The sequence below is a fragment of the Heterodontus francisci genome, chromosome 18 (genome assembly GCF_036365525.1).
Source record: "Heterodontus francisci isolate sHetFra1 chromosome 18, sHetFra1.hap1, whole genome shotgun sequence".
Lineage (NCBI taxonomy): Eukaryota > Metazoa > Chordata > Chondrichthyes > Heterodontiformes > Heterodontidae > Heterodontus > Heterodontus francisci.
In genome coordinates this window covers 40,629,434-40,656,484 of record NC_090388.1, presented here as the reverse complement: position 1 = coordinate 40,656,484, position 27,051 = coordinate 40,629,434, and the positions used below count along the sequence as shown (strand labels likewise).

Genomic DNA, 27,051 nt, shown 5'->3' with positions numbered 1-27,051 from the left:
GACTCCAGTTTTGCTAGGGCTCCTTGATGCCATACTTGGTCAAATGCTGCCTTGATGTCAAGGGCATCACTCTCACCTCACCTCTTGAGTTCAGCTCTTTTGTCCATATTTGGACTAAGGCTGTAATGAGGTCAGGAGCTGAGTGGCCCTGGCGGAACCCAAACTGAGCATCAGTGAGGTTATTGCTGAGTAAGTGCCACTTGATCACACTGTCAACAACCCCTTCCATCACTTGCTAATGATAGAGGGTAAACTGATAGGGCAGTAATTGGCTGGGTTGCATTTGTCCTGCTTTTTGTGTACTGGGTGGATGTCAGTTTTGTAGCTGGACTGCAGCTTGGCTAGGGGCGTGGCTAGTTCTGGAACACAAGTCTTCAGTACTATTGCCGGAATGTTGTCAGTGCCCATAGCCTTTGCAGTATCCAGTGCCTTCGGACGTTTCTGGATATCACGTGGAGTGAATCGGATTGACTGAAGACTGGAATAAATGATGCTGGGGACCTCCGGAGGAGGCTGAGATGGATCATCTATTTCTAGCTGAAGATGGATGCAAATGCTTCAGCCTTATCTTTTGCACTGATGTCTGGGCTCCCCCCCATCGTTGAGGATGGGGATGTATATGGAGACGCCTCCTCCTGTTAGTGGTTTAATCGGCCACCACCATTCACGACTGGATGTGGCAGGACTGCAGAGCTTAGATCTGATCCGTTGGTTATGGGATCACTTAGCCCTGTCTATTGCATGCTGCTTCCACTGTTTGGCATGCAAGTAGTCCTGTGCTGTAGCTTCACAAGGCTGACACCTCATTTTGAGATATGCCTGGTGCTGCTCCTGGCATGCCCTCCTGCATTCTTCATTGAACCAGGGTTGGTCCCCCGGCTTGATGGTAATGTCAGAGTGGGTAATATGCCGAGCCATGAGGTTACAGATTACGGCTGAATACAGATCTGCTGCTGCTGATGGCCCACAGCGCCTCATGGATGCCCAGTTTTGAGTTGCTAGATCTGTTCGAAATCTATCTCACTTAGCGCAGTGGTAGTGCCACACAACACGATGGTGGGTACCCTCAAAGTAAAGACGGGACTTCATCTCCATAAGGATGGTGCAGTGGTCACTCCTACCTGTGACAGTTAGATTGATGAGGACGAGGTGAAGTAGGCTTTTCCCTCTTGCTGGTTTCCTCACCAACTGCCACAGACACAGTCTAACAGATATGTCCTTTAGGATTTGGCCAGTTCGGTCAATAGTGGTGCTACCGAGCCACTCTTGGTGGTGGACATGGAAGTCTCCCATCTGGAGTACATTTTCTGCCCTTGCTATCCTTCATGCTTCCAATTGGTGTTCAACACGGAGAAGCACTGATAACATCAGCAGGAGGTTTCCTTGCCCATGTTTGACCTGATGCCTGATGGGGTCTGGAGTCAATGTTGAGGACTCACAGGGCAACTCCCTCCAACTGTATAAACACTGTGCCATCACCTCTGGTGGGTCTGTCCTGCGGGTGGGACAGGACATACCCAGGGATGCTGATGGTGGTGTCAGGAACATTTTCTGTAAGGTATGATTCCGTGAGTATGACTAGGTCAGGCTGTTGCTTGATTAGTCTGTGGGACAGCTCTCCCAACTTTGACACAAGACCCTAGATGTTAATAAGGAGCATGTTGCAGGGTCAACAGGGCTGGGTTTGCCGTTATTGTTTCCGGTGCCTAGGTCGATGCCGGGTGGTCCGTCCAGTTTCATTCCTTTTCTTACACTTTGTAGTGGTTTGATACAACTGAGTGGCTTGCTAGGCCATTTCAGAGGTCATTTAAGAGTCAACCACATTGTTGGGATAGTATCTTTAAAATGTCCCAAGACTCTTCACGGCAGGAAAATTGGATGCCGAGTGGTAGGTAGCATGTGGAGGTGTAGAGAGACTGATTAACAAAATCACTTTTCAGGAGTCTTTTAAATGTAGGGCAAGAGGTAGTAAGGTGGAGCGCTTTAGGAAGAATGAGAATATGACAGGGTGATGTGCGATATGCACTTCATTTCTTTCTAAGCCACTCAGATTATCAACACACCATAATATAGCTGGGCACAGATTCTCAATTATTTACTGAAATTAAAACAAGCAGGACACACACAGACCAGCACAAGCTTATATCCAATGACAGCAGTAAATCATCTGACCTAACTACATTCCACCAAACGGCAGTGAGTGTCAAGTGGCTCTTCACCAGTAGCCTGAAATGCACTCCAGCTTTGCAGTTCAGGTCGATCCAGGATCACAATGGTTCCCACACTTTACTGATTCAATATTCCTGTTCAACCTTCCACATCAAGTGCTTAAGTGTACCATTCTCCTTTAAAATGAGTGAACTGCCTGGCAAATTGCAGGCAAACACAACATTAAGTAGTTACAGTCGCTTACAGGTTGAATGAACAACAGGCGGAAGTTTACGAGAACAATCCCAAAGTTAATCCTAATGCCCGGCTCTCTCTCCCATTGTCTTGCATACACCTCTACTTCAAAAATGATATCCAAATTTATTTTTGAAAGATACAATGATCTCTTCCCCCAACTACTCCCGATGTACCACAACATTTAGCAACTGTCTTTTCCTTTCCAGAGGTTTTTCCTTCTATTTTGTGATGACCTCTATTCTGGCATCAGGGAGGCAACTGTCATTTGGCATTCCCATTCTCAACTACAAAAAAGCCTGTTGCTAGCCCTGACTATGGAATCCCTCATTATCACTACCCTTCCATTCATGCCATCTATCTGTCTCTCAGCCCCTTCGGTAATCCCTTGCTTCAGGATTTCCCAATGTCATGCAGGATCACCCTCTTTGGAGTCGCTACCACTGTCACTGTCTGCCTCACACTAGTCCACCATTGAGTGGAGAACATTCACGTGATGGTTTGCTTTTATGCCAATGGAAAAATAAAGAAGTATCTTCACTTATCAACTCATCAACAAATCCATCAGAGCAGTGATTGATGTTAAACCCAGTCAAAACTGGTGTACTCTGCTCAGCGACTTCAAAATTAGGATGCAGCCTTTAAAAAGTAATTCAGGCTAAAGACTGCAGCAGTAGCTTGCAGGAACAGCAGGTTCATAAGAGGAATATTGCTTGGCTCACTTACTTACCTGGCAGCTCAGTTGACCATATGTTTCATGAATCTTAGCGTCATAGAGTCAGAGTTATACAGCACAGAATCAGGCCCTTTGGCCCATTGCGTCCGTGCCGGCCATCAAGCACCTATCGAGTCCAAACCCATTTTCCAGTACTTGGCCCGTAGCCTTGTATGCTATGGCATTTCAAGTGCTCATCTAAATACTTCTTAAATGTTGTGGGGGTTCCTGCCTCTACCACCCTTTCAGGCAGTGTGTTCCAGATTCCAACCACCATCTGGGTGAAAATTCTTTCCTCAAATCCCCTCTAATCCTCCTGCCTCTTACCTTAAATTTATGCCCCCTGGTTATTGACACCTCCGTTAAGGGAAAAAGTTTCTTCTTATCTACCCTATCTATGCCCCCTCATAATTTTGTCTACCTCAATCATGTCCCCCCTCAGCCTTCTCTGCTCTAAGAAAAACAACCCTAGCCTATCCAGTCTCTCTTCACAGCTGAAATGCTCCAGCCCAGGCAACATCCTGGTGAATCTCCTCTGCACCCTCTCCAGTGCAATCACATCCTTCCTATGGTGTGGTGCTCAGAACTGTACACAGTACTCCAGCTGTGGCCTAACTAGCGTTTTATACAGCTCCATCATAACCTCCCTGCTCTTATATTCCATGCCTCATCTAATAAAGGTAAGTATCCCATATGCCTTCCTAACCACCTTATCTACCTGTGCACTGCCTTCAGTGATCTATGGACAAGTACACCAAGGTCCCTCTGACCCTCTGTACTTCCTAGGGTCCTACCATCCATTGTATATTCCTGCCTTGTTCGTCCTCCCAAAATGCATCACCTCATACTTCTCAGGATTAAATTCCATTTGCCACTGCTCTGCCCATCTTATCAGCCCATCTATATCGTCCTGTAATTGAAGGCTTTCCTCCTCACTTTTTACAACACCACCAATTTTCGTGTTGTCTACAAACTTGCTGATCATTCCTCCTATATTCATGTCAAAATCATTAATGTACACTACAAACAGCATGGGTCCCAGCACCGATCCCTGTGGTATACCACTGGTCACAGGCTTCCAATCGCAAAAACAACCCTCGACCATCACCTTTTGCCTCCTGCCACTAAGCCAATTATGGATCCAATATGCCAAATTGCCCTGGATCCCATGGACTCTTACCTTCTTAACCAATCTCCCATCTGGGACCTTATCAAAAGCCTTACTGAAGTCCATGTAGACTACATCAACTGCTTTACCCTCATATACACAACTTGTCACCTCCCCAAAAAATTCAGTCAAGTTTGTTAGACATGATCTTCCCCTGACAAAGCCATGCTGATTATCCTTGATTAATACCTGCCTCTCCAAGTGGAGATTAATCTTGTCCCTCAGAATTTTTTCCAATAGTTTCCCTATCACTACTTCTTGAACCACATTTTTCCTACTATAGGGCAGCTGGTACATTCAGCCATGTCACTCAGGTACAGAAGACAATGCCAAATGGCACAGAAATTCTTCCCTAAACATTTACTGCAGGGGTTCCCTGTACCTGTGATTCCTAGGTCCCTGTGCTATTCTGTGGATGGTCACCCATTTTCTCCCTTTCTGCAGTATTTGAGCATCCTGAACTGTCTAGACTTTTGGAAAACCACATCGTGGAGAGCACAGTCCAGGAATTTATCATCCTCTCTAATGCTGTGCATTCTGGCTAACTGCTGCTCAAGTACATGATCCTCTGCTCCAGAGACCTCACCACCAATTATGACCTATGTTACAACCAAGGCTGGAGGAGTGTGCTGTCTTTTCTAGTTCCACTACTCCACAGGTCACAACATATATTTAAGTTTTTACCCAGTTACCAGTACAGCCAATCATACACTGTATTTTTTTTTATCCCAGAATAAAATACACAAACCAGGTTTCTTTGATAAACAACAAAATTATCAGTTTATTATAAAATAGACTTAACCAATAACGAAGCAAAACATTAACTAACACATCAAAATATGAAAGTTCCCCTTTTAAAATTCCCTAATTACACTCTGACACACTGGAAAAAAATACAGAAGTTCTCTGCAAAGGTCTGTTTAAAAAAAAGACAATAAAGACTACTTTGGCCAAATACTTGCTAATTCTTGAAGATAAAAAGAGAAGATATGGAAAGAGGTCAGTTGTCCCTTTTTGGTCTGGCAGAGACGGGTCACAGGGATTGTTTCAGAAGCAGTCCATTCTGGAGATGTAAATAATTATTCTAGTAGGCTTTCCAGGAGAAATGTGCATCAGCACACACTTGAATCACAGGATTTTAGCTCTCCCACACTGGATCTTTGCAGGATTTCTTCAAAGGGGTAGAGAAGGAAGTGAGCTAGATGGTTTCTTTTTCCTTAGCAGGAAAACACCAAATGTCTTCAAGCAGTTCACACTCCAACTGCTGAAAACAATGTCCAAACCTCAAACAGAGAGTCAACCTCCTGACCTCCATAAACCTTGACATGTGGTTTCTCTGTAACCAATTTTCCCCAGGTCACCAAGGGTTCTGTTATTTACTGAGCCCAGAGCACATGACTTCCAGCACAGGTGTTTTTCAAACATCTCAAATGTCCTTGCATTGAACTTGGTAAAAAAAAAACCACATCCATGGAATCTTTTCAATGTTTACACAAGTCCTCAAAAAAATATTAAACAAAAAATAGAAGCACTTTCCTAACACCAAATCTTCCCACAAGAACAGGGTAGGTTCAGGTCAGATGGCCAATTTACACCCATCCTGATTTTGAAGCAAAGTTGGCCAGGATGTACTGACTTCTACCTTGCAGAGTCTGAGCGCCAACTCTCAGACACTTCTTCCTACCTTCCCCTGGACTATGACCCCACCACTGAACATCAAGCTACTGTCAACAGGACTGTCACTGACCTCATTTCCTCTGGAGATCTTCCCTCTATAGCTTCCGAACTCATAGCCCTGCAACCCCAGACAGCCCGCTTCGACCTCTTCTACCTCCTTCCGAAAATCCACAAAGAGGACTTGTCCTGGGAGACCCATCATTTCAGCCTGTTCTTGCCCCACTGAACTTATTTCTTCCTATCTTGATTCGATCTTTTCTCCCCTGGTCCAGTCTCTTCCCACCTACATCCGTGACTCTTCTGATGCCCTACGTCATTTTGACAATTTCCAGTTTCCTGGCCCTAACTGCCTCCTCTTCACTATGGACGTACAATATCTCTACACCTCCATCCCCCACCAGGACAGTCTGAGGGCTCTCCGCTTCTCCCTTAAACAGAGGCCCAACCAATCCCCATCCACCACCACCCTCCTCTGCCTGGCTGAACTTGTTCTCACATTGAACAACTTCTCCTTCAACTCCATTCACTTCCTTCAAATAAAAGGTGTAGCTATGGGTACCCACATGGGTCCTAGTTATGCCTGTCTTTTTGTGGTGGTATGTCAAAAATTCCTTGTTCCAGTCCCACTCAGACCCCCTCCCTCAACTCTTTTTCCAGTACATTTGGATTTATCTTCAAGTGCAATGTTGAGGTCAGAGGTTGGGACTTAGTATTTCTACACCTACCGGTGCCCTGCCTTGATATTGAAGTATTCAAACAGTGGAAGCATGTAGACTCCAATTGTGGCATCAATTAGGATTTGAGGACAGCCAGTGCAGGAAAAAATTCTTAGCTTAAGTGACAGAAAACTAGACCAATTATGTTAATTTGCAAATATGATTTTGTGAATCCACACTTTTTGTAGTGTTGATCAAGAGAAAACAATATTAACTGTTTGAAGCATCACGCCTAGTACTGCACTATAGTAAGCAACACTTCTACTGTTCAGTTTATATAGTGATGTTGCAACTGAGATTACAACAATAAAATTAAACAATCATTCCAGCAAAACAAAAAGTCAAATTACATGACATGCAAAAACAGACTTTTTTTTAATATTAACAGGCAGCGCAAAACTGTCTGTATAAATTAATCAATTGTTGATGGGTTTGGTCTGCTTTTCTGCACCAAACTCAAATGTGTTCTGATAAGGATATTTAACTGGATGAGTTTATTCCAAAGTTAGCATAGCAACAGAAATATACAATGTGACAGACTATCACAATCTTTTAAAATACTAAAACATTAAATTTTAAATTCAGGAACCATATACTTCAAAGTTGAATGCTAAAAAGACAATGGGCTTGATATCAACTCAATGTCGATAGAGCTGATTAAATGTGCATTTTAAAATTAAAATATACTTTATGCCCTGTTTATAGAAACCGTTACACAAGTCACATAACATTAACTGTATCCTTTTACTACATGACAGATGTGTCTCAAATTTATTAATAAAGGAACAAGGCTTAAAAACCCAGTCATAGAGTTATACAGCACAGAAAAAGGCCCTTAGGCCCATCGTCTCTGTGCCAGCCATCAAGCACCTAACTATTCTAATCCCATTTTCCAGCACTTGGCCCGTAGCCTTATATGCTATGGCATTTCAAGTGCTCATCTAAATACTTCTTAAATGTTGTGAGGGTTCCTGCCTCTACCACCCCTTCAGGCAATGTGTTCCAGATTCCATCCACCCTCTGGGTGAAAAATGTTTTCCTCAAAACCCCTCTAAACCTCCTTCCCCTTACCTTAAATCTATGCCCCCTGGTTATTGACCCCTCCGCTAAGGGAAAAAGTCTCTTCCTATCGAACCTATCAATGCCCCTCATAATTTCCTATACTGTGTGGATGTGTGTCTCTATCTGCCTTGTAGTTTTGTCCTCTCCCACCAAAGTTATCTGCACACATTTGTGCCACTTGGTAAGGAACATCTGATGGATTAAAACTTTGAAATGTATAGTCAAAGATATGTCCAAACTACCAGAAGATGTATTTATACAGTTTAAAGGATGGGAGCAAATCAAAGAGTGTTAGTGTGGTTAACTCTGAAGGTCACCAAGGTACGTATAAAGGTTTAAGTGGCAGAGTGACTGGTAGAGACAGGAACATTCAATGGTGAAACTGAGCAGTCTTGGGGTTTAAAACTCACCTCAGAATTGAACAGGATGGCAAGGTGCCAAACAATCCTGTTTAACCTGGGATAGTGGCCTGAATTTTACTGATCGGGCCAATTTCCCAACGTCAGGGAATCTGTGGGTCAGGCCGCAAGACTTCCTCAGTGATTTTTACCAAGAGCCAATTAAGAGTGGCAGGCATGGGAGCCGGCCAATTAACAGTTGTGGGCTGGTCATTGTGGCAGCATCTCGCATGATAGCACGATTTTTAAAGGCACACGTGCAGCAGTCAGGCTGAACACACAAAGTGGCAGGGAGGTGGGGTACAGCAACAGAGGCAGCAGAGGAATGCTTGAAGCATGAGGAAGGGTCGCTCCACAATTCAGCAACACCTCTCTGGAAGAACTCCTGCAGGCAGTCAGAGAAAGGAGAGAGGTCCTGTTTCCAGCAGACAGGAGGAGAAGGACAGCAAGCCTCACCGAGAAGGCATGGCTGGTGGCAGCAGACATCATAACCAGCAGAGGGGTCATTACAAGAACCTGGATCCAGTGGAGACTGAGTGAGACCAGCGGTGTTTAAAAAGAGCAGCGGCAGAGGGAAAGGAAGAGACTGAGTGAAACCAGCGGTGTTTAAAAAGAGCAGCGGCAGCGGGAAAGAAAGAGACTGAGTGAGACCAGCGGTGTTTAAAAAGAGCAGCGGCAGCGGGAAAGAATGAGACTGAGTGAGACCAGCGGTATTTAAAAAGAGCAGCGGCAGCGCGCCTGAGTTTTGAAAAAAAAAGCCAACAGTGTCATCAGAGAAGAGCTGCAAGATGATTGGTTGGTGAGTAGCAGCTGTTAGAATATCTTTTTTTAAAAAAAGGGTAAGTTTTTTTGTTGAAAATAAAATCTCTGGTGATAAAAAAAACACTTTAGTAGTATTCATCTTAAGGACTTCAGATTGAAGTGGGTAGAACAAGGCCCAAAGTATAATTAGTATTTTTTTAATTAAGGGAGTAACTAATTAACCTCAGGGTAAGTCATGGCAGGAGAGCTCAGCCCTGTGATCTGCTCCTCCTGCGCTATGTGGGAAACCAGGGACGCTTCCAGTATCCCTGGTGACCATGTGTGCAGGAAGTGTATCCAGCTGCAACTACTGGCTACCTGCATTACGGAGCTGGAGCTGTGGGTGGATTCACTGTGGAGCATCCGCGATGCTGAGGAAATCGTGGTTAGCACGTTTCGTGAGGTGGTCACACCGCAGGTAATGGCTGCACAGGCAGAAAAGAGATGGGTGACCACCAGACGGAGTAGTAGGCACAGGCAGGTAGTGCAGGAGTCCCCTTTGACTGTCCCCGTCTCAAACAGATATACTGCTTTGGATACTGTTGAGGGTGGGGGTGGTGACCTCCCAGGGGAAAGCAGCAACAGCCAGGTTCATGGCACCACGGAGGGCTCTGCTGCAGCAGGGGAGAAAAAGGGTTGGAAGAGCTATAGTGATAGGGGATTCTATCATAAGGGGTACAGATAGGTGTTTTTGTGGCCACAAACGAGACTCCAGGATGGTATGTTGCCTTCCTGGTGCTAGGGTCAAGGATGTCTCGGAGTGGCTGCAGGACATTCTGAAAGGGGAGGGTGAGCAGCCAGAGATCGTGGTCCATATTGGTACTAACGACATAGGCAGGAAAAGAGATGAGGTCCTGCAAAGTGAATATAGGGAGTTAGGCAGAAGGTAAAAAAGCAGGACCTCTAGGGGTGTAATCTCAGGATTACTCCCTGTGCCACGTGCTAGTGAGGGTAGGAATAGGAGGATTCGGCAAATGAATGCGTGGCTGAAGAGCTGGTTTTGGCGGGAGGGCTTCAGCTACTTGGATCATTGGGATCTCTTCTGGTGCAGCGGTGACCTGTACAAGGAGGACGGGTTGCATCTAAACTGGAGGGGGACCAATATCCTTGCGGGGAGGTTTGCTAGCACTACTCGGGAGGGTTTAAACTAGTCTTGCAAGGGGGTGGGACCCAAAGTAGTAGTCTCTCAGATGAGATAGTTGAGGCAAATGTAGAGGTTAAAGCAAACAAGTCCAGTAGGCAGGCCAGGCAGGGGCAGACAGGGAGTGTGGAAGGTCTGGTCGGCTAAACTGCATTTACTTTAATGCAAGAAGCCTTACAGATAAGGCAGATGAACTCAGAGCATGGATCGGTACATGGGATTGTGATATAGCTATTACGGAAACGTGGTTGAGGGATGGGCAGGACCGGCAGCTCAATGTTCCGGGGTACCGATCCTTCCGGCGTGAGAGAGGTGGAGGTAAGAGAGGAGGGGGAGTTGCACTATTGATTAGGGAGGACATCACGGCAGTACTTAGAGAGGATATACCGGGGGGAATGTCCAGCGAGGCCATATGGGTAGAACTTGGAAATAAGAAAGGGGTGATCACTTTGATGGGATTATACTATCGGCCCCCCAAATGTCAGAGGGAAGTGGAGGAGCATATATGGAATTATAGGGTTGTAATAGTAGGTGATTTTAACTTCCCTGGGACTGCCTTAGTGCTAAGGGATCAGATGGGGAAGTATTTGTTAAGTGTGACTAGGATAGTTTTCTGAAGCAGTATGTGGATGGCCCTACTAGAGAAGGGGCTACACTCCACCTCCTCTTAGGAAATGAGGATGGGCAGGTGGTTGATGTGTCAGTGGGGGAGCACTTTGGGACCAGTGACCATAACTCTCTTAGCTTCAAGATAGTTATGGAAAAGGATGGGACTGGTCCACAGGTTGAAGTCTTAAATTGGGGGAAGGCTAATTTCGATGGCATGAGACAGGAACTCTCAAAAGTTGAATGGGAGAGGCTATTTACAGGTAAAGGGACGTCTGGTAAGTGGGAAGCTTTTAAAAGTGAGATAGGAAGAGTTCAGGTCCGGCATGTTCCTGTTAGATGAATGGGCAAGGCTGGCAAGTTTAGGGAACCTTGGTTGACGAGGGATATTGAGGGTCTAATCAGGACAAAGAAGGAGGCATATGTCAGGTATAGGGCGCTGGGATCGAGGAGTCTTGGGGATGTAGGACTACACTTAAGAAGGAAATTAGGAGAGCGAAAAGGGGCCATGAGATTTCCCTGGCAGATAAGATAAAGGAGAATCCTAAAAGATTCTATAAGTATATTAAGAGTAAAAGGGTAGCTCGGGAGAGAGTAGGTCCCCTTAAGGATCAGTGTGGCAATCTATGTGTGGAGCCACGGGAAATGGGCGAGGTCTTAAATGAATATTTCTCGTCCGTATTTACAGTGGAGAAACTCATGGAAGGTAGTGAGTTCAAGGGAGGGAACACCAATATCCTCGAGCATATTAACATTACAAAGGAGGAGGTGTTGGAGGTTTTGAAACACATTAAGGTGGATAAATCACCAGGGCCTGACCAGGTGTATCCTAGGATGCTATGGGAAGCAAAGGAGGAGATTGCTGGGGCCCTGGCAGAGATTTTTGTATCATCGTTAGCCACGGGTGAAGTACCGTAAGACTGGAGGATAGCTAATGTTGTGCCTTTATTTCAGAAGGGCAGCAGGGATAAGCCAGGGAACTACAGGCCAGTCAGCCTTACATCAGTGGTGGGAAAGTTATTGCAAGGGATTCTGAGGGACAGGATTTACATGCATCTGGAAAGGCATGGTCTGATTAGGGATAGTCAGCATGGCTTTGTGCGTGGGAAATCATGTCTCACGGATTTGATTGAGTTTTGCAAGGAGGTGACCAAGAGGATTGACGAGGGCAGGGCGATGGACGTTGTCTACATGGACTTTAGCAAAGCCTTTGACAAGGTCCCACACGGTAGGCTGGTCCAGAAGGTTCGAACACATGGGATCCATGGTGAGCTAGCAAATTGGATACAAAATTGATTTGGTGATAGGAGGCAGAGGGTGGTAGTGGAGAATTGTTTTTCAGATTGGAGGTCCGTGACCAGTGGTGTGCCACAGGGATCGGTGCTGGGCCCTCCATTGTTTGTCATATATATTAATGACTTAGATGTGAATGTAGGGGGCATGATTAGTAAGTTTGCAGATGACACCAAAATTGGTGGTATAGTGGACAGTGAAGGTGGTTGTCTAAGGTTACAACAGGACATAGATCAACTGGGAAAGTGGGCAAGGGATTGGCAAATGGAATTTGTGTGCAGTGATGCATTTTGGGAAGTTAAACCAGGGCAGGACATATACAGTGAATGGCAGGGCCCTGGGGAGTGTTCTTAAGCAAAGAGACCTTGGGGTGCAAGTACATAGTTCCCTGAAAGTGACAACACAGGTAGACAGGGTGGTGAAAAAGGTGTATGGCATGCTTGCCTTCATCGGCCGAGACATTGAGTACAAAAGTTGGGACGTCATGTTACAGTTGTACATAATATTGGTTAGGCCGCATTTGGAGTACTGTGTGCAGTTCTGGTCGCCGCTCTGCAGGAAAGATGTGATTAAGCTAGAGAGGGTGCAGAAACGATTCACAAGGAAGTTGCCTAGTTTGGAGAGCTTGAGTTATAAAGAGAGATTGGGTAGGCTGGGTCTGTTTTCCCTGGAGCGAAGGAGGCTGAGAGGGGACATGATAGAGGTATATAAAATTATGAGAGGCATAGATAGGGTAGATAACCAGAGTCTGTTTCCCATGGTAGGGGTGACTAAAACTAGAGGGCATAGATTTAAGGTGAGAGGGAGGAGGTTTAAAGGGGATCAAAGGGGTAAATTTTTCACACAAAGAATAGTGGGTATCCGGAATGAGCTGCCTGAGGAGGTGGTGGAGGCAGGAACAGTAGTGACTTTTAAGAGGCATCTGGGCAGGTACTTGAATGAGCAAGGCACAGAGCGATATGGAATTCATGCAGGCAGGTGGGATTAGTATAGATAGACATTATGGACGACATGGACGCGATGGGCCGAAGGGCCTGTTTCTATGCTGTACGACTCTATGACTCTGTGACTCTAATTGAAGGTTGTTACATAGCAAGATAATAATATAAAAGTTGATTAATAGATGCTCACCAATTTGTACAGTTCTGTAACACTGATTTCATCCGGATCCACCATACTGAATTCTTTCCTTGGAACCAGATCCAGACCCATCTGTCTATTTAGGAAGATAAAGTGACATATAATAAATTGAAATCATGTTTCAAGAACTTTCAATACAAACATATACCACCAGTGCAGTTACTGAATTCATAGCACCAGATCAAACTGTGGTGACTCTCATTATGAAATAAATACATTGATACAACACCTTGAATACAGCAAAATATCCCAATGCACAGGAAGGTAAGCAGACAAAATTCGGCACAGAGTTAAAGGAGGAGGCGTTAGTACGGACAACCAAAAGCTTTATCAAAGACGTAGCGTCTTAAAGGTGGAGAGGTTGAGGGAGGGAATTTGTATGGAGTGGGGGTGGGGGGGGCCTAGTTAACTGAAGGCAAGGCCACCGAATGATGCAGTGAAGGAATGTGGGGATGCACAAAAGGTCGGAGTTGAAGGAACACAGAGTACTTGGAGAGTTGTAGGGCTGGAGAAGATTACAGAAATGGGGAGGAGTGAGGCCATGGTGGGGATTTTAATGTGAGGATGAGAATTCAACATCAAGGGGAGTCAATGTAAGTTAACAAGCACAGGGGTGAATGGGACTTGGTGTGTTCAGATGCAGGCAACACACTATTTTTGACAGTTTTAAGTTTACAGAATGTCCAAGATGAGAGGCTGGCTAGGAGAGCATTGGAGCGGCTGAATCTGGAGGTAACAGAAGCTTGGATGAGGGTTTCATCAGCAGATGGGCTGAGGCACGTTTTCATGACCTCACGACGCCCCAGAGCGCATTTTCAGCCAATGAAATACTTTTGAAGGAGATTGGCAATGTTACGAAGTAGAAGAAGGTCTTTGTAACGGTGATGATATGGGATCGAAAACTCTGATAAACGTCCAGTAGGGTGCTGAGGTTGCAAACAGTCCAGTTTAGTGGTGGAGGGGGATGCAACTGATGGCAAGGAAAGAAAAAAGAAAGCAAGGATTGAATACAATGGCTTCATTCTTCCAAATGTATGATGGAGGAAATTACGGCTCATCCAGGGCAGGATTTTGGACAAGTTAAATATACATTTGTAAAATTTATATAATTTTGAAAAAGGTGATCGCATTATTGGCAGTTCTGAAATGGCAGGAAGCCTTTCTGCATGTAGGTTATTGAGCCACAGGTCAATGTGAACTATTGCAGTATCACCCCAGTGTCCGGTCCTAATGTGAAACTCAATGCACTAAAACTAAAACAAAATGGGCATCTCACACCAATTACAATTTGCACCAGCTACATTATAACTCTAATTTGATGTGAAGCTGCTCTTCAAACATGTTCAGGTAATCTGTTCAGCTGTCTTGTGCACTTCTAAAGCTCTGAACGAATATCTTAAATGTTAATAAAGGACAGATACTCTGGCCCATACTCTGAACATTATAAGGTAGCAGTGAGGAAGCAAAGCTTCTACTGTAACTGGTCAGTCTGGGTCATTGTACACTAAAAGGGTCACCAAAGTGACAAATACCAGTGTCAGCTTGGTAGCTGCATTACAACTAAAGCCTAAAATGAAGCTTTTCGAAAAAAATCCTTGGCGTGGCAATTTTAAACTCTGCCAACAGAGCTTTAAGAACAGTGTTTCCTGACAGCATTCAGTGATGAAACATGGGGGGTGGGGGGGGAATTTTATACTCTCCCCCATGACAGGTTTGGAGGTAGGGAAAGCATGTAATTGGGTGAGATGGCAATGGGGTGCCTCATCAAAAGGCACAGTGCCTGAACCAGGGATCCAACATCAGGAAGTTGGGGTGGGCCCACTGAGAGCCACCCCCATGCCCTTGCTGCTGACCGCCCTACGCCACCCTGCCAGGACCCCCCTCCTGCTGTGACTTATCTGTGGCCTGTGTCTAGTGCCGCTCCTCGGTCAGGTCCTCCACCAGCAGCAGCTACTGCCTCTGTGGTGGAATTACTTAGTTAAACAGCTGCTGGCCTCTGATTGGCCGGCAGCTCTCAGAAGACAAGACTTCTGTCGCTGGGGTCCTTGCTCCCGTGGAAGGCCCACCGTTGTCCAGTGAGGTGCCAAATCAGCACTTAATTCGGCAGGCCTCCAGTTGAAGGGGCGACGCGGGGTTCTCGCTGGTGCATTTGCCAGAGGTCAAGACCCCATCCGCCGGATAAAATCCCAGCCATAGTGCAGTCATTGGCTTGTCATTTTAATGCTGATGTATATACAATACAGAGTAAACTATATACAGAACTTTTGTCTAGGGTGTTACAGTTGCAGAGTGATGATGGCTTCGAGTCACATGACTACATCCAGGTACTTAGCTCATTAGCATACCAAGTTCTTAACGGGATGTCACTTTTAAGGCGATCATACAACAGAGGCCATTGTACCTTTTAAGGGAAAAGTCGATAAAACTCTGAAGCTGAGGAAGATACAAGGCTATGGGGGAGTGTGGGGCAGTGGGATTAGTTTCAGATTACTCTGACAAAGAGTTGGTACAGACATGATGGGCCAAATTGCCTCTTCCTGTGCCTTAAACATCTTTGGTTCTATGGGTTTTCTAATGATCACATTAAAGCCCCCTGAGAAAATAAGCAAAGTGACCAACAGCTGCAAAAAGATCTGACAACGCCCCAAAAAAAGCTGTAAGTTCAAAAAGTCATTATTATCTTGCAAGTGCAGTGGAACGAAGGCTTATTCCTTTCAGCAAAATCTGACAAGTAGACACTCCGAGAAATTTCAATACCATTTAGGTGTGAAATCAGGTAATCAGGGTCTTGTGAATCTGAAATAACCTGAAAACCTTAAACGTTAACTTTGCTTCCCTCTCCACAGATGCTGCCAGACCTGCTGAGAATTTCCAGCACTTGTTTTTAGTTCAGATTTCCAGCATCGGCAGTATTTTGCTTTTATCTTGTTAATCTGGAACTCCCTTTCACTGAAACACCGGGAAAATTATTTTTCAATACTGAGATCAATAAATTTTTTTTACGCAAGAGATCGGGGATATGGAGCAAAGGCAGGTCAATGGAATTGAACAGATTGGTCATGATATTTAATGGCAGAACAAGTTCGAGGGGCTGAATGGCCTCGTGCTCCTATATTCCTTTGCTCCCTTTTTAGGCGCTTTTTTTAAACCATTCTCTACTAAATCAATCATTTCTAAAATAGAAACACATGTAAAAATAAACAGGCATCCTTTGGTACCAATTTCTCCCAAGGGAAATACTCAAAAATCTAATGCTCATGGTGATATTGCAATTCACACACTTTATTACAAAGTAACAGAATGTGAAATGTTAATCACAGAATGTAATGGAAAACAACAAACATTACCTACAGATAAAAGAAGGCGGCACTTGTGCCCTATTTTGAACACAACTCAACTCGAAAATTGGGGCCTAAGTATTTTCTCATCATCTTATGCTAATTTCCTGTATCAATGAGTGTGACAGCTGAACAGATTCACAGAGTTTTAGTGACAAAGTATTGTCATTTATGAATAAGCTATTATCTTAATCAGCTTAGTGACTGACTTCATTATAGATTGCCTCAGCTCTATTTTCTATGCTAATCATCATAGTTGACAATTCATATTCATTTAACTTTACGAACATGCCAACTGCTAGTTGTTGTATTTCAGAGTTTGTGAATTAGCCTTTGTCAAAGCAAAGTTTCCGCTGATTAAAACTCAAGTCATTGGATTTTGCATCGAAGCCCAAAGCTGACTTTAATTAGAGGCTCAAAGGCAAAGCCCTGCTGGCTTTTCTTTGCTCTTGAACAATAACAACTAACAGGTTAAGGAGTCATCTGGTGGTTCAGCAAGTTTAGCCAGGTAATATCTGAGCCAAACAGATCAAGAAGGTCTTAGGTTCGACCTCAGATATCACAGTATTTTGACCTCGTCCTCACCAATCTGCCTGCTGCAGATGCTTCTGTCCATGACTGTATTGGTAGGAGTGACCACCGCACAGTCCTTGTGGAGACGAAGTCGCGCCTTCACATTGAGGATACCATCCATCGTGTTGTGTGGCACTATCACCGTGCTAAATGGGATAGATTTTGAAACAGATCTAGCAATGCAAAAATGGGCATCCATGAGGCGCTGTGGGCCATTAGCAGCAGCAGAATTGTACTCAACCACAATCTTTAACCTCATGGCCCGGCATATCCCCCACTCTACCATTACCATCAAGCCAGGAAACCAACCCTGGTTCAATGAAGAGTGCAGGAGGGCATGCCAGGAGCAGCACCAGGCATACCTCAAAATGAGGTGTTAACCTGGTGAAGCTACAACACAGTACTGTGTGCCAAACTGCATAAGCAGCATGCAATAGACAGAGCTAAGCGATCCCATAACCAACGGATCAGATCTAAGCTCTGCAGTCCTACCACATCCAGCCATGAATGGAGGTGGACAATTAAACAGCTAACTGGAGGAGGTGGCTCCACAAATATCCCCATCCTCAATGATGGGGGAGCCCAGCACATCAGTGCGAAAGATAAGGCTGAAGCATTTGCAACAATCTTCAGCCAGAAGTGCCGAGTTGATGATCTGTCTCGGCCTCCTCCTGAAGTCCCCAGCATCACAGATGCCAGACTTCAGCCAATTCGATTCACTCCGCGTGATATCAAGAAACGACTGAAGGCACTGGATACTGCAAAAGCTATGGGCCCTGACAATATTCCGGCAATAGTACTGATGACCTGTGCTCCAGAACTTGCCACGCCCCTAGCCAAGCTGTTCCAGCACAGCTACAACACTGGCATCTACCCTGCAATGTGGAAAATTGCCCAGGTATGTCCTGTAAACAAAAAGCAGGACAAATCCAACCCGGCCAATTACCACCCCATCAGCCTACTCTCAATCATCAGTAAAGTGATGGAAGGTGTCATCAACAGTGCCACCAAGCAGCACTTGCTTAGCAATAACCTGCTCAGTGACGCTCAGTTTGGGTTCCGCCAGGGCCACTCAGCTCCTGATCTCATTACAGCCTTAGTTCAAACATGGACAAAAGGGCTGAACTCAACAAGTGAGGTCAGAGTGACAGCCCTGGACATCAAGGCAGCATTTGACCGCGTATGGCATCAAGGAGCCCTAGCAAAACTGAGGTCAATGGGAATCAGGGGGGAAACCCTCCGCTGGCTGGAGTCATACCTAGCGCAAAGGCAGATGGTTGTGGTTGTTGGAGGTCAATCATCTGAGCTCCAGGACATCACTGCAGGAGTTCTTCAGGGTAGTGTCCTAGGCCCAACCATCTTCAGCTGCTTCATCAATGACCTTCCTTCAATCATAAGGTCAGTAGTGGGTATGTTCGCGGATGATTGCACCATGTTCAGCACCATTCGTGACTCCTCAGATACTGAAGCAGTCCGTGTAGAAATGCAGCAAGACCTGGACAATATCAAGGCTTGGGCTGATATGTGGCAAGTAACATTTGCGCCACACAAGTGCCAGGCAATGACCATCTCCAACAAGAGAGAATCTAACCATCTCCCCTTGACATTCAATGGCATTACTATTGCTGAATCCCCCACTATCAACATCCTAGGGGTTATCATTGACCAGAAACTGAACTGGACCAACCACATAAATACCGTGACTACAAGAGCAGGTCAGAGGATAGGAATCCTGAGGCGAGTAACTCACCTCCTGACTCCCCAAAGCCTGTCCACCATTTACAACGCACAAGTCAGGAGTGTGATGGAATACTCTCCACTTGCCTGGATGGGTGCAGCTCCAACAACACTCAAGAAGCTCGACACCATCCAGGACAAAGCAGCCCGCTTGATTGGCACCCCATCTACAAACATTCACTCCCTCCACCACCGACACACAGTGGCAGCAGTGTGTACCATCCACAAGATGCACTGCAGCAGTACCAAGGCTCCTTAGAAAGCACCTTCCAAACCCATGACCTCTACCAACTAGAAGAACAAGGGCAGCAAATGCATGGGAACACCACCACCTGCAAGTTCCCCTCCAAGTCACACACCATCCTGACTTGGAACTATATCGCCGTTCCTTCACTGTCGCTGGGTCAAAATCCTGGAACTCCCTTCCGAACAGCACTGTGGGTATACCTACCCCAAATGGACTGTAATGGTTCAAGAAGGTAGCTCACCACCACCTTCTCAAGGGCAATTAGGGATGGGCAATAAATGCTGACCTGGCCAGCATCGCCCACATCCCATGAATGAATATTACAAGAAAGTATTAGGTGAACAGTTAGCCTCAGCACCACTAGTTGGGAAAAATCAGGCAACCAGGTTCCCATTTCTGTAGTTATTCAGTGGCTCCTACTGGAAATGTGAATGTGTGGGTATAGATCAGGGTTGTCAAACATACAGCCGGCAGGCTAGGACAAGCCCACCGAAGGTTTCCATCTGGCCCACAAATCTGCCCATGGCTCGGGTCTGACTGACTGCTCCCCTGTATGTCAAGGCTGAAGGGAGAGGTGGGACCGGCGTCAGGCAGGCAGGAAACCCCTGTCTGTATTTTGGCTGACTGACAGGGCTGCCCGGACGACGTTAGCACTGATTGGTGGAATACGGCGCAGGCGCCCTGGGATCAGCCGCCCCTGTTGCTTTCGTGCGATCCAGTTCTCCTTCTTCTTCTTCTCTTTGGCCTCCTTGTCTCGGGAGACAATGGGTAAGCGCCTGGAGGTGGTCAGTGGTTTGTGGAGCAGCGCCTGGAGTGGCTATAAAGGCCAATACTAGGGTGACAGGCTCTTCCACAGGTGCTGCAGATAAAATTGGTTGTCGGGGCTGTTACACAGTTTGCTCTCCCTTTGCGCTTCTGTCTTTTTTCCTGCCAACTGCTAAGTCTCTTCGACTCGCCACACTTTAGCCCCGCCTTTATGGTTGCCTGCCAGCTCTGGCGATCGCTGGTAACTGACTCCCACGACTTGTGATCAACTTCACAGGACTTCATGTCACGTTTGCAGACGTCTTTAAAGCGGAGACATGGACGGCTGGTGGGTCTGATAACAGTGGCGAGCTCGCTGTATAATGTGTCCTTGGGGATCCTACCATTTTTCATGCGGCTCACATGGCCAAGCCATCTCAGCGCCACTGACTCAGTAGGGTGTATAAGCTGGGGATGTTGGCCGCCTCGAGGACTTCTGTGTTCGAGATACAGTCTTGCCACCTGATGCCAAGGATTCTCCAGAGGCAGCGAAGATGGAATGAATTGAGACGTCACTCTTGGCTGACATACGTTGTCCAGGCCTCGCTGCCGTTAAAAAAAAAGGTACTGAGGACCTGTCCTGTATCCTGCATGGTAAGCATCTGGTAGTGGGAATGGCTGCTGGGGGGAACACTGAGCAGGGAACGGAGAGCATGGAACATGGAGAAAGAACAGGGAACATGGAGCAGGTTTAACGGGAAGCAGGAAGCAGGGAACACAGAGCGGGGAGAGAGAGAAAAGGGACAGGGCGAGTAAGTGGGGGGGGGGTGAGGAGAGAGAGACAGACAGACTGGGGGGGGGGGAAAGAGAGAGAGAGAGACAGACGGAGGAGGGGGAGAGAGAGAGAGAGAGAGACAGACAGACGGAGGAGGGGGAGAGAGACAGAAGGGGGAGAGACAGATAGACAGACGGTGGGGTGGGGGGGGGGGGCAGAGAGACAGACAGATGGAGGGGGGGGGGGGGGGGGAAGAGAGAGAGACAGACAGACCGATGGGGGCAGTAGGGGGGGGGGGTGGTGGGGGGGTGGGGAGGAGAGAGAGACAGACAGACAGACCGGGGGGGGGGAGAGAGAGAGAGACAGAGAAACAGAGGAGGGGAGAGACAGACAGACGAAGGGGGAGCGAGAGAAAAAGACAGAGGAGGGGGAGAGAGAGAGAGAGACAGACAGACCCGGGGGGGGGAAAGAGAGAGAGAGAGACAGACAGACCCGGGGGGGGGAAAGAGAGAGAGAGAAAGAGAAAGAGAGAAAGAGAAAGAGAAAGAGAAAAAGAGACAGAGACAGAGACAGAGAGGAGGGGGAGAGAGACAGACAGACAGACAGACGGGGGTGGGGGGGGGGGAAAAGAGAGAGACAGACAGATGGGGGGGGGGCAAAGAGAGACAGACGGACAGACGGAGGTCGGGGGGGAAGAGAGAGAGAGGGGACGGGGAGAGAGAGAGAGAGAGACAGACGGAGGAGGGGGAGAGAGAGAGAGACAGACAGAGGAGGGGGAGAGAGAGAGAGACAGACAGAGGAGGGGGAGAGAGAGAGAGACAGACAGAGGAGGGGGAGAGAGAGAGAGACAGACAGAGGAGGGGGAGAGAGAGAGAGAGACAGACAGAGGAGGGGGAGAGAGAGAGAGAGACAGACAGAGGAGGGGGAGAGAGAGAGAGAGACAGACAGAGGAGGGGGAGAGAGAGAGAGAGACAGACAGAGGAGGGGGAGAGAGAGAGAGACAGACAGAGGAGGGGGAGAGAGAAAGAGACAGAGGAGGGGGGAGAGAGAAAGAGACAGAGGAGGGGGGAGGGAGAGAGAGAGAAAAAGACAGAGGAGGGGGAGAGAGAGACTGACAGACGGTGGGGGTGGGGGGGGGTGGGGAAAGAGAGAGAGAGACAGACAGACAGAGGAGGGGGAGAGAGACAGAGACAGACAGAGGAGGGGGGGCAGGGGGGAGAAAGAGAGAGAGACACACACAGACAGACAGACAGACAGAAGAGGGTCCACCCGGTTTAATTTTCACTCAAAATTCTGGACTGGGGAAGGTGCAGGTGAACCTTCCAATCTCATCGGCTGAGAGCTATTTGAGGCCTCATAAAGGCACCAAAAGAAGACAAGTCAGAAGTGCGCAATCCCTTCTAGTTGGTAGAAGTCACAGGGATTGAATAGCTTTAATAGTACAGGCTTTGGTTTCATAGGAGTAGGAGGCTGAAAAATCTTTCTAAATCTTTGGCACTTCCCAGAATTTGGGGTCTCTCTAACAGACTATGTGCCACTCTAACATCTGCCAGTGGCTGGTTCTAAAGTGCTTTTACTATCACAAACTAGACACCTGAACCATGTTTATGACCTAATCCCAGAGATTTGAGATTTTTACTGCCGGTATATGGGATCCTGCTCCAACGCACTTCCGACAATGGTGACAGGATCTTGGAATTTCAGACCCCTTATCTATTTTTGAAAATAATAGACATTTTCACCATTGAGAAGAAATCATTTGCTTGTCAAATGACCTACTTTTTGAAAGCGAAGGTAACAAGTCAACTGTGAGCAGCTTTGTAGGTCTGCTTTGTGCTGTTTTAGCCTCACAGTCACTGAAAGTGACATGAGGTTATCAACAATTTTTTTTATTGATTTATGGGAATGTGGGCATCACTGGCCAGGCCAGCATTTATTGCACATCCCTAATTGTCCATGGCGAGATGCCTTCTTGAACTGCTGCAGTCCAATTGGGGTAGGTACACCCACAGTGCTGTTCGGTAGGGAGTTCCAGGATTTCAATCCAGCGATAGTTCCAAGTCAAGATGGTGTGTTGCTTGGAAGGGAACTTGCAGGTGGTGGTGTTCCCATGCATCTGCTGCACTTGTCCTTCTAGTTGGTAGAGGTCACAGGTTTGGAAGCTGCTGTCGAAGGAGTCTTGGTGCGTTTCTGCTGTGCATCGTGTAGATGGTATACACTGCTGCCACTGTGCGTCGGTGGTGGAGGGAGTGAATGTTTGTGGATGGGGTGCCAATCAAGTGGTTGCTTTGTCCTGGATGGTATCGAGCTTCTTGAGCTTTGTTGGAGCTGCACCCATCCAGGCAAGTGGAGAGTATTCCATCACACTCCTGACTTGTGCCGTAAATGGTGGACAGGCTTTGGGGAGTCAGGAGGAGAGTTACTCACCACAGGATTCCTAGTCTCTGACCTAAAGCCGGCTCGGGTCTGCAAATGAAACCTGACCCAAGCCCGACAGAGCCACATCCGACCCCAGCCCGACCCGGCTGGAGTCCTTTAATTTTTTCCTGCGCCCAACCTGACCCAACCCGACCATCAGTGAACCTAGCTTCCATTTTTCACTTTGTTGTTTATCTGCACAAGCTTAAAAAAACTGTAACTAAACAACATTTCAAGTCCAAAAAGTACATTAACATTGGACAACGTTCTGGAGCTGGTGATGGCATGTCCCCGATCCGGCCCGGCCCGAGCCAGAATGCCGGACCAACACGTCGTCAGGTCCCATCGGGTTCGGGTCAGGTAGCCATGCTCTGCTCTGACCTGCTCTTGTAGCCACGGTATTTATATGGCTACTCCAGTTCAGTCTCTGGTCAACGATAACCCCTAGGATGTTAATAGTGGGGGATTCAGTGATGGTAATGCCATTGAATGTCAAGCGGAGATGGTTAGATTCTCTCTTGTTGGAGATGGTCATTGCCTGGCACTTGTGGCTCGAATGTTACTTGCCATTTATCAGCCCAAACCTGGATATTGTCAAAGTCTTGCTGCATTTCTACATGGACTGCTTCATTATCTGAGGAGTTGCGAATGGTGCTGAACATGGTGCAATCATCAGCGAACATCCCCACCTCTGACCTGATGATTGAAGGAAGGTCATTGATGAAGCAGCTGAAGATGGTTGGGCCGAGGACACTACCCTGAGGAACTCCTGCAGTGATGTCCTGGGACTGAGATGATTGACCTCCAACAACCACAACCAACTTCCTTTGCGCTCGGAATGACTCCAGCCAGAGGAGGGTTTTCCCCGATTCCCATTGACCTGTTTTGCTCGGGCTCCTTGATGCCATACTCAGTCAAATGATGCCTTGATGTCAAGGGCAGTCACTCTCATCTCACCAACATCTTGAAAGTTCAGTTGGAAGCTACCGAAAACAAACCAAGATTTTGGACAATCTTGTATCTCACTTTTAAACAGTTTATAAGTTATTTAAATCCAGTTTGGTATTTTAGTGTCTTGCTGTGTCTTACTGTGCAAAATTCTAATTGTAAATAACTTAGTTTTAGTCTGTACTTAATGATCTGACAGTGTGGTCTTAATTGCCTTTCAGAGCAGACCCAATAACAAAGTGGACATTCCATATAATCTCCATATAATATAATCCATTTAATTCCATGTAATGGAGTGTGCCATTATTGTCACTCCCACGTCACACTATCCTACTCATTACTTGCATAAGGGTGAAGGTTTCAGTTCATAGAGATTTGGTCTGCATATGGAAACTGCTACACATGAACTGAAGGTAAAACTGGTGTGAGAAAGCCAAATCTGTGACACAAAGGATTTTGTTTTTGACATGAATTGGGCATATATTTGCTCTCAGCTGATTTAACTTAATTTTTTTGATCCAATTTCTGGGGAATTCAATGAAACTCAAAAATCAGTATTTTCCAGGTGAGGCACAAGTTGGGAAGCAGGAATTGGTTTAGCAGCTTTAGACAATGAGAAAAAGATTTGGCAATTTCAGATTCCTCAAACATTTGTCTAACTAGCACTTTCACACTTGTGTGATGTTCTGAACCGTGTCAATCTGCCCTGTACTACACAAATACAGTAATGCAGTAGACAGGCCCACTGCAGCTTCTGGATTTCCAGCTATGCCTTTCAGCTGGCATCGCAGATATGGCCTAAATATCTAAAACCTTTGCTGCAGCTTAGATTTCGCTGAAGGACATGAATTTTTTTTTCTGTGGCTCTGTATGCATAAATGATGGTTATAAAATGTTATTTTAAACACCACAAGTAGCTTTCATCGCCTGATTTCTAAAGTGGACATGAGCAGCGAGACTTGCTCTTAAAAATAAAATATAATTTGATATAATGTCTTATGATGTCAAGCAGGACACATCATTAGAGGATTTCATTTGGAGCAATTACCGAGCATCAAAGAGGAAAACAGTGAAATTAAAAGCAGCAGCAAAATAATCTCATCGTGATTGCTACCTCAGCTGTGTATATTAAGCTCCCCCACTTTATTAGTTTCAGTAACCCCTTCAACAAATTACCTGATAAAATCACCTTGCGAAAAGATTGTTTATAAAAAAGGGGGAAAAAATGTTAATTTATTTTCTTTTCTAAAAGGGAGGCACTGACTGCAGTAGTTTGTCTTCAAATACAGACTGTTTTGGCTCCTTTTTCAAACATTAAAGTTTGAAAATAGAAACTGATGAGAGGTAAGCAAAGTTTGTAATGCGAAAAACAACTGAAAAAGAACAAATTAAAAATTATTCCATTAAGTACAAAGAATATTAGAGGTTGGTGCACAAAGTGAAGTTTTTGCCAGTGCTTCCCTGCAATCTGCTACGCAAGAGACAGGCACGTAAAGGGATGAGGTATGTAAGACAAAAGGATCTGGCTCTCCAAAGAATCATTGAAATTGCAATTATAAGCTTAAATTATCAAATATTTTCAACTGTACTTATTCTGGTAGTTATGCACATTAATTGTATACTTCAAAATTACAAATAAACCTATTAAATTATCCTTATGAATAATAATCTAAACAGAAAATTTCTTCAAGCTTTAGTTGGTGGCTTATTATAAATTATACAGGCCAGATATTCATTTTATCCATTTGTTAACACCTTTGATTAAAAGAAAACTACCAAAAAATTAGTTTTATTTTAGTAATTTCAGCGCTAATTTAGAAACCTACAGAAACTTATGTTTGTCTAGGATCGGAGGAAGGAGCAGGAGTAGGCCATACAGCCCGTCGAGCCTGCTCCGCATTCAAACAGATCATGGCTGATCATCTACCTCTATGCCATTTTCCTCCACTATCCCCATATGCTTTGATATCATTAGCATCCAGAAATCTATCGATTTCTGTCTTGAACATGCTCAATGATTGAGCTTCCACAGCCCTCTGGGGTAGAGAATTTCACAGATTTACCACCTCCTGAGTAAAGAAATTCCTCCTCATCTCAGTCTTAAATGGCCTGCCCCTTATTGTAAGACTGTGTCCCCTTGTTCTAGACTCACCAGCCAGAGGAAACATCCTATCCACATCTATCCTGTCATGCCCTCTAAGAATTTTCTAAGTTTCAATGCGATCACCTCTCATTCTTTGAAAGTCAAGAATACAGGCCCAGTTTCTGCAATTTCACCTCATAAGACAACCCCACCATCCCAGGAATTAGTTTGGTGAACCTCTGTTGTACCCCATCTATGGCAAGTATACCCTTCCTTAGACCCTAAATAAGAAAACTAAAACCGTACACAATACTTCAGGTGCAGTCTCACCAAGGCTTTATACAATTGAAGCAATACATCTTTACTCCTGCACTCAAATCCCCTTACAATGAAGGCCAACATACCATTTGCCTTCTTAATCGCTTGCTGCACCGGCATACTAGCTTTTAGTGACTCATGAACGAGGACACCCAGGTCTCTTTGGACATCAACACTTCCCAACCTCTCACCATTTAAGAAATACATTGCCTTTCTGTTTTTTCTACCAAAATGGATCACTTCACACTTATTCACATTATATTCCATCTGCCATGTTCTTGCCCATTCACATAGCCTGTCCAAATCCCCTTGAAGCCTCCTTGCATCCTCCTCAACTTACATTCCCTCCTAGTTTTGTCTGATCAGCAAATTTGGAAACATTACAATTGGTCCCCACATCCAAATCATTTATATAGATTGTGAACAGCTGTGGTCCAAGCACTGATCCTTGTGGTACCCCACTAGTACAGCCTGCCATCCTGAGAATGACCCATTTATTCCTACTCTCTGTCTGTTAACCAATACTCAATCCATTGTAGTATATTACCCCCAATCCCATGTGCTCTAATTTTGTATACAAACCTCCTGTGTGGGACCTTATCAAAAGCCTTCTGAAAATCCGAATACACCACATCCACTGGTTCTCCTTTATCTATGCTACAAGTAGCATCCTCAAAAAACTCCAACAGGGTTGTCAAACATGATTTCCTTTTCACAAATCCATGTTGACTTTGCCCAATATATCATTAT

The 27,051-nt window shown here is 45.7% G+C and overlaps 1 protein-coding gene across 4 annotated transcripts in view; it reads right to left on the bottom strand.

Annotated features, from left to right (window-relative positions):
- The window catches only part of LOC137379568 (dedicator of cytokinesis protein 4-like), a 545,491-nt gene that overhangs the window by 365,059 nt on the left and 153,381 nt on the right, over window positions 1–27,051 (bottom strand). For all 4 annotated transcript variants that reach the window (XM_068050580.1, XM_068050582.1, XM_068050581.1 and 1 more), the window contains exon 7: window positions 13,112–13,196. In XM_068050580.1, coding sequence (XP_067906681.1) covers window positions 13,112–13,196 — 85 coding nt within the window. The remainder of the gene's footprint in view (window positions 1–13,111; window positions 13,197–27,051) is intronic.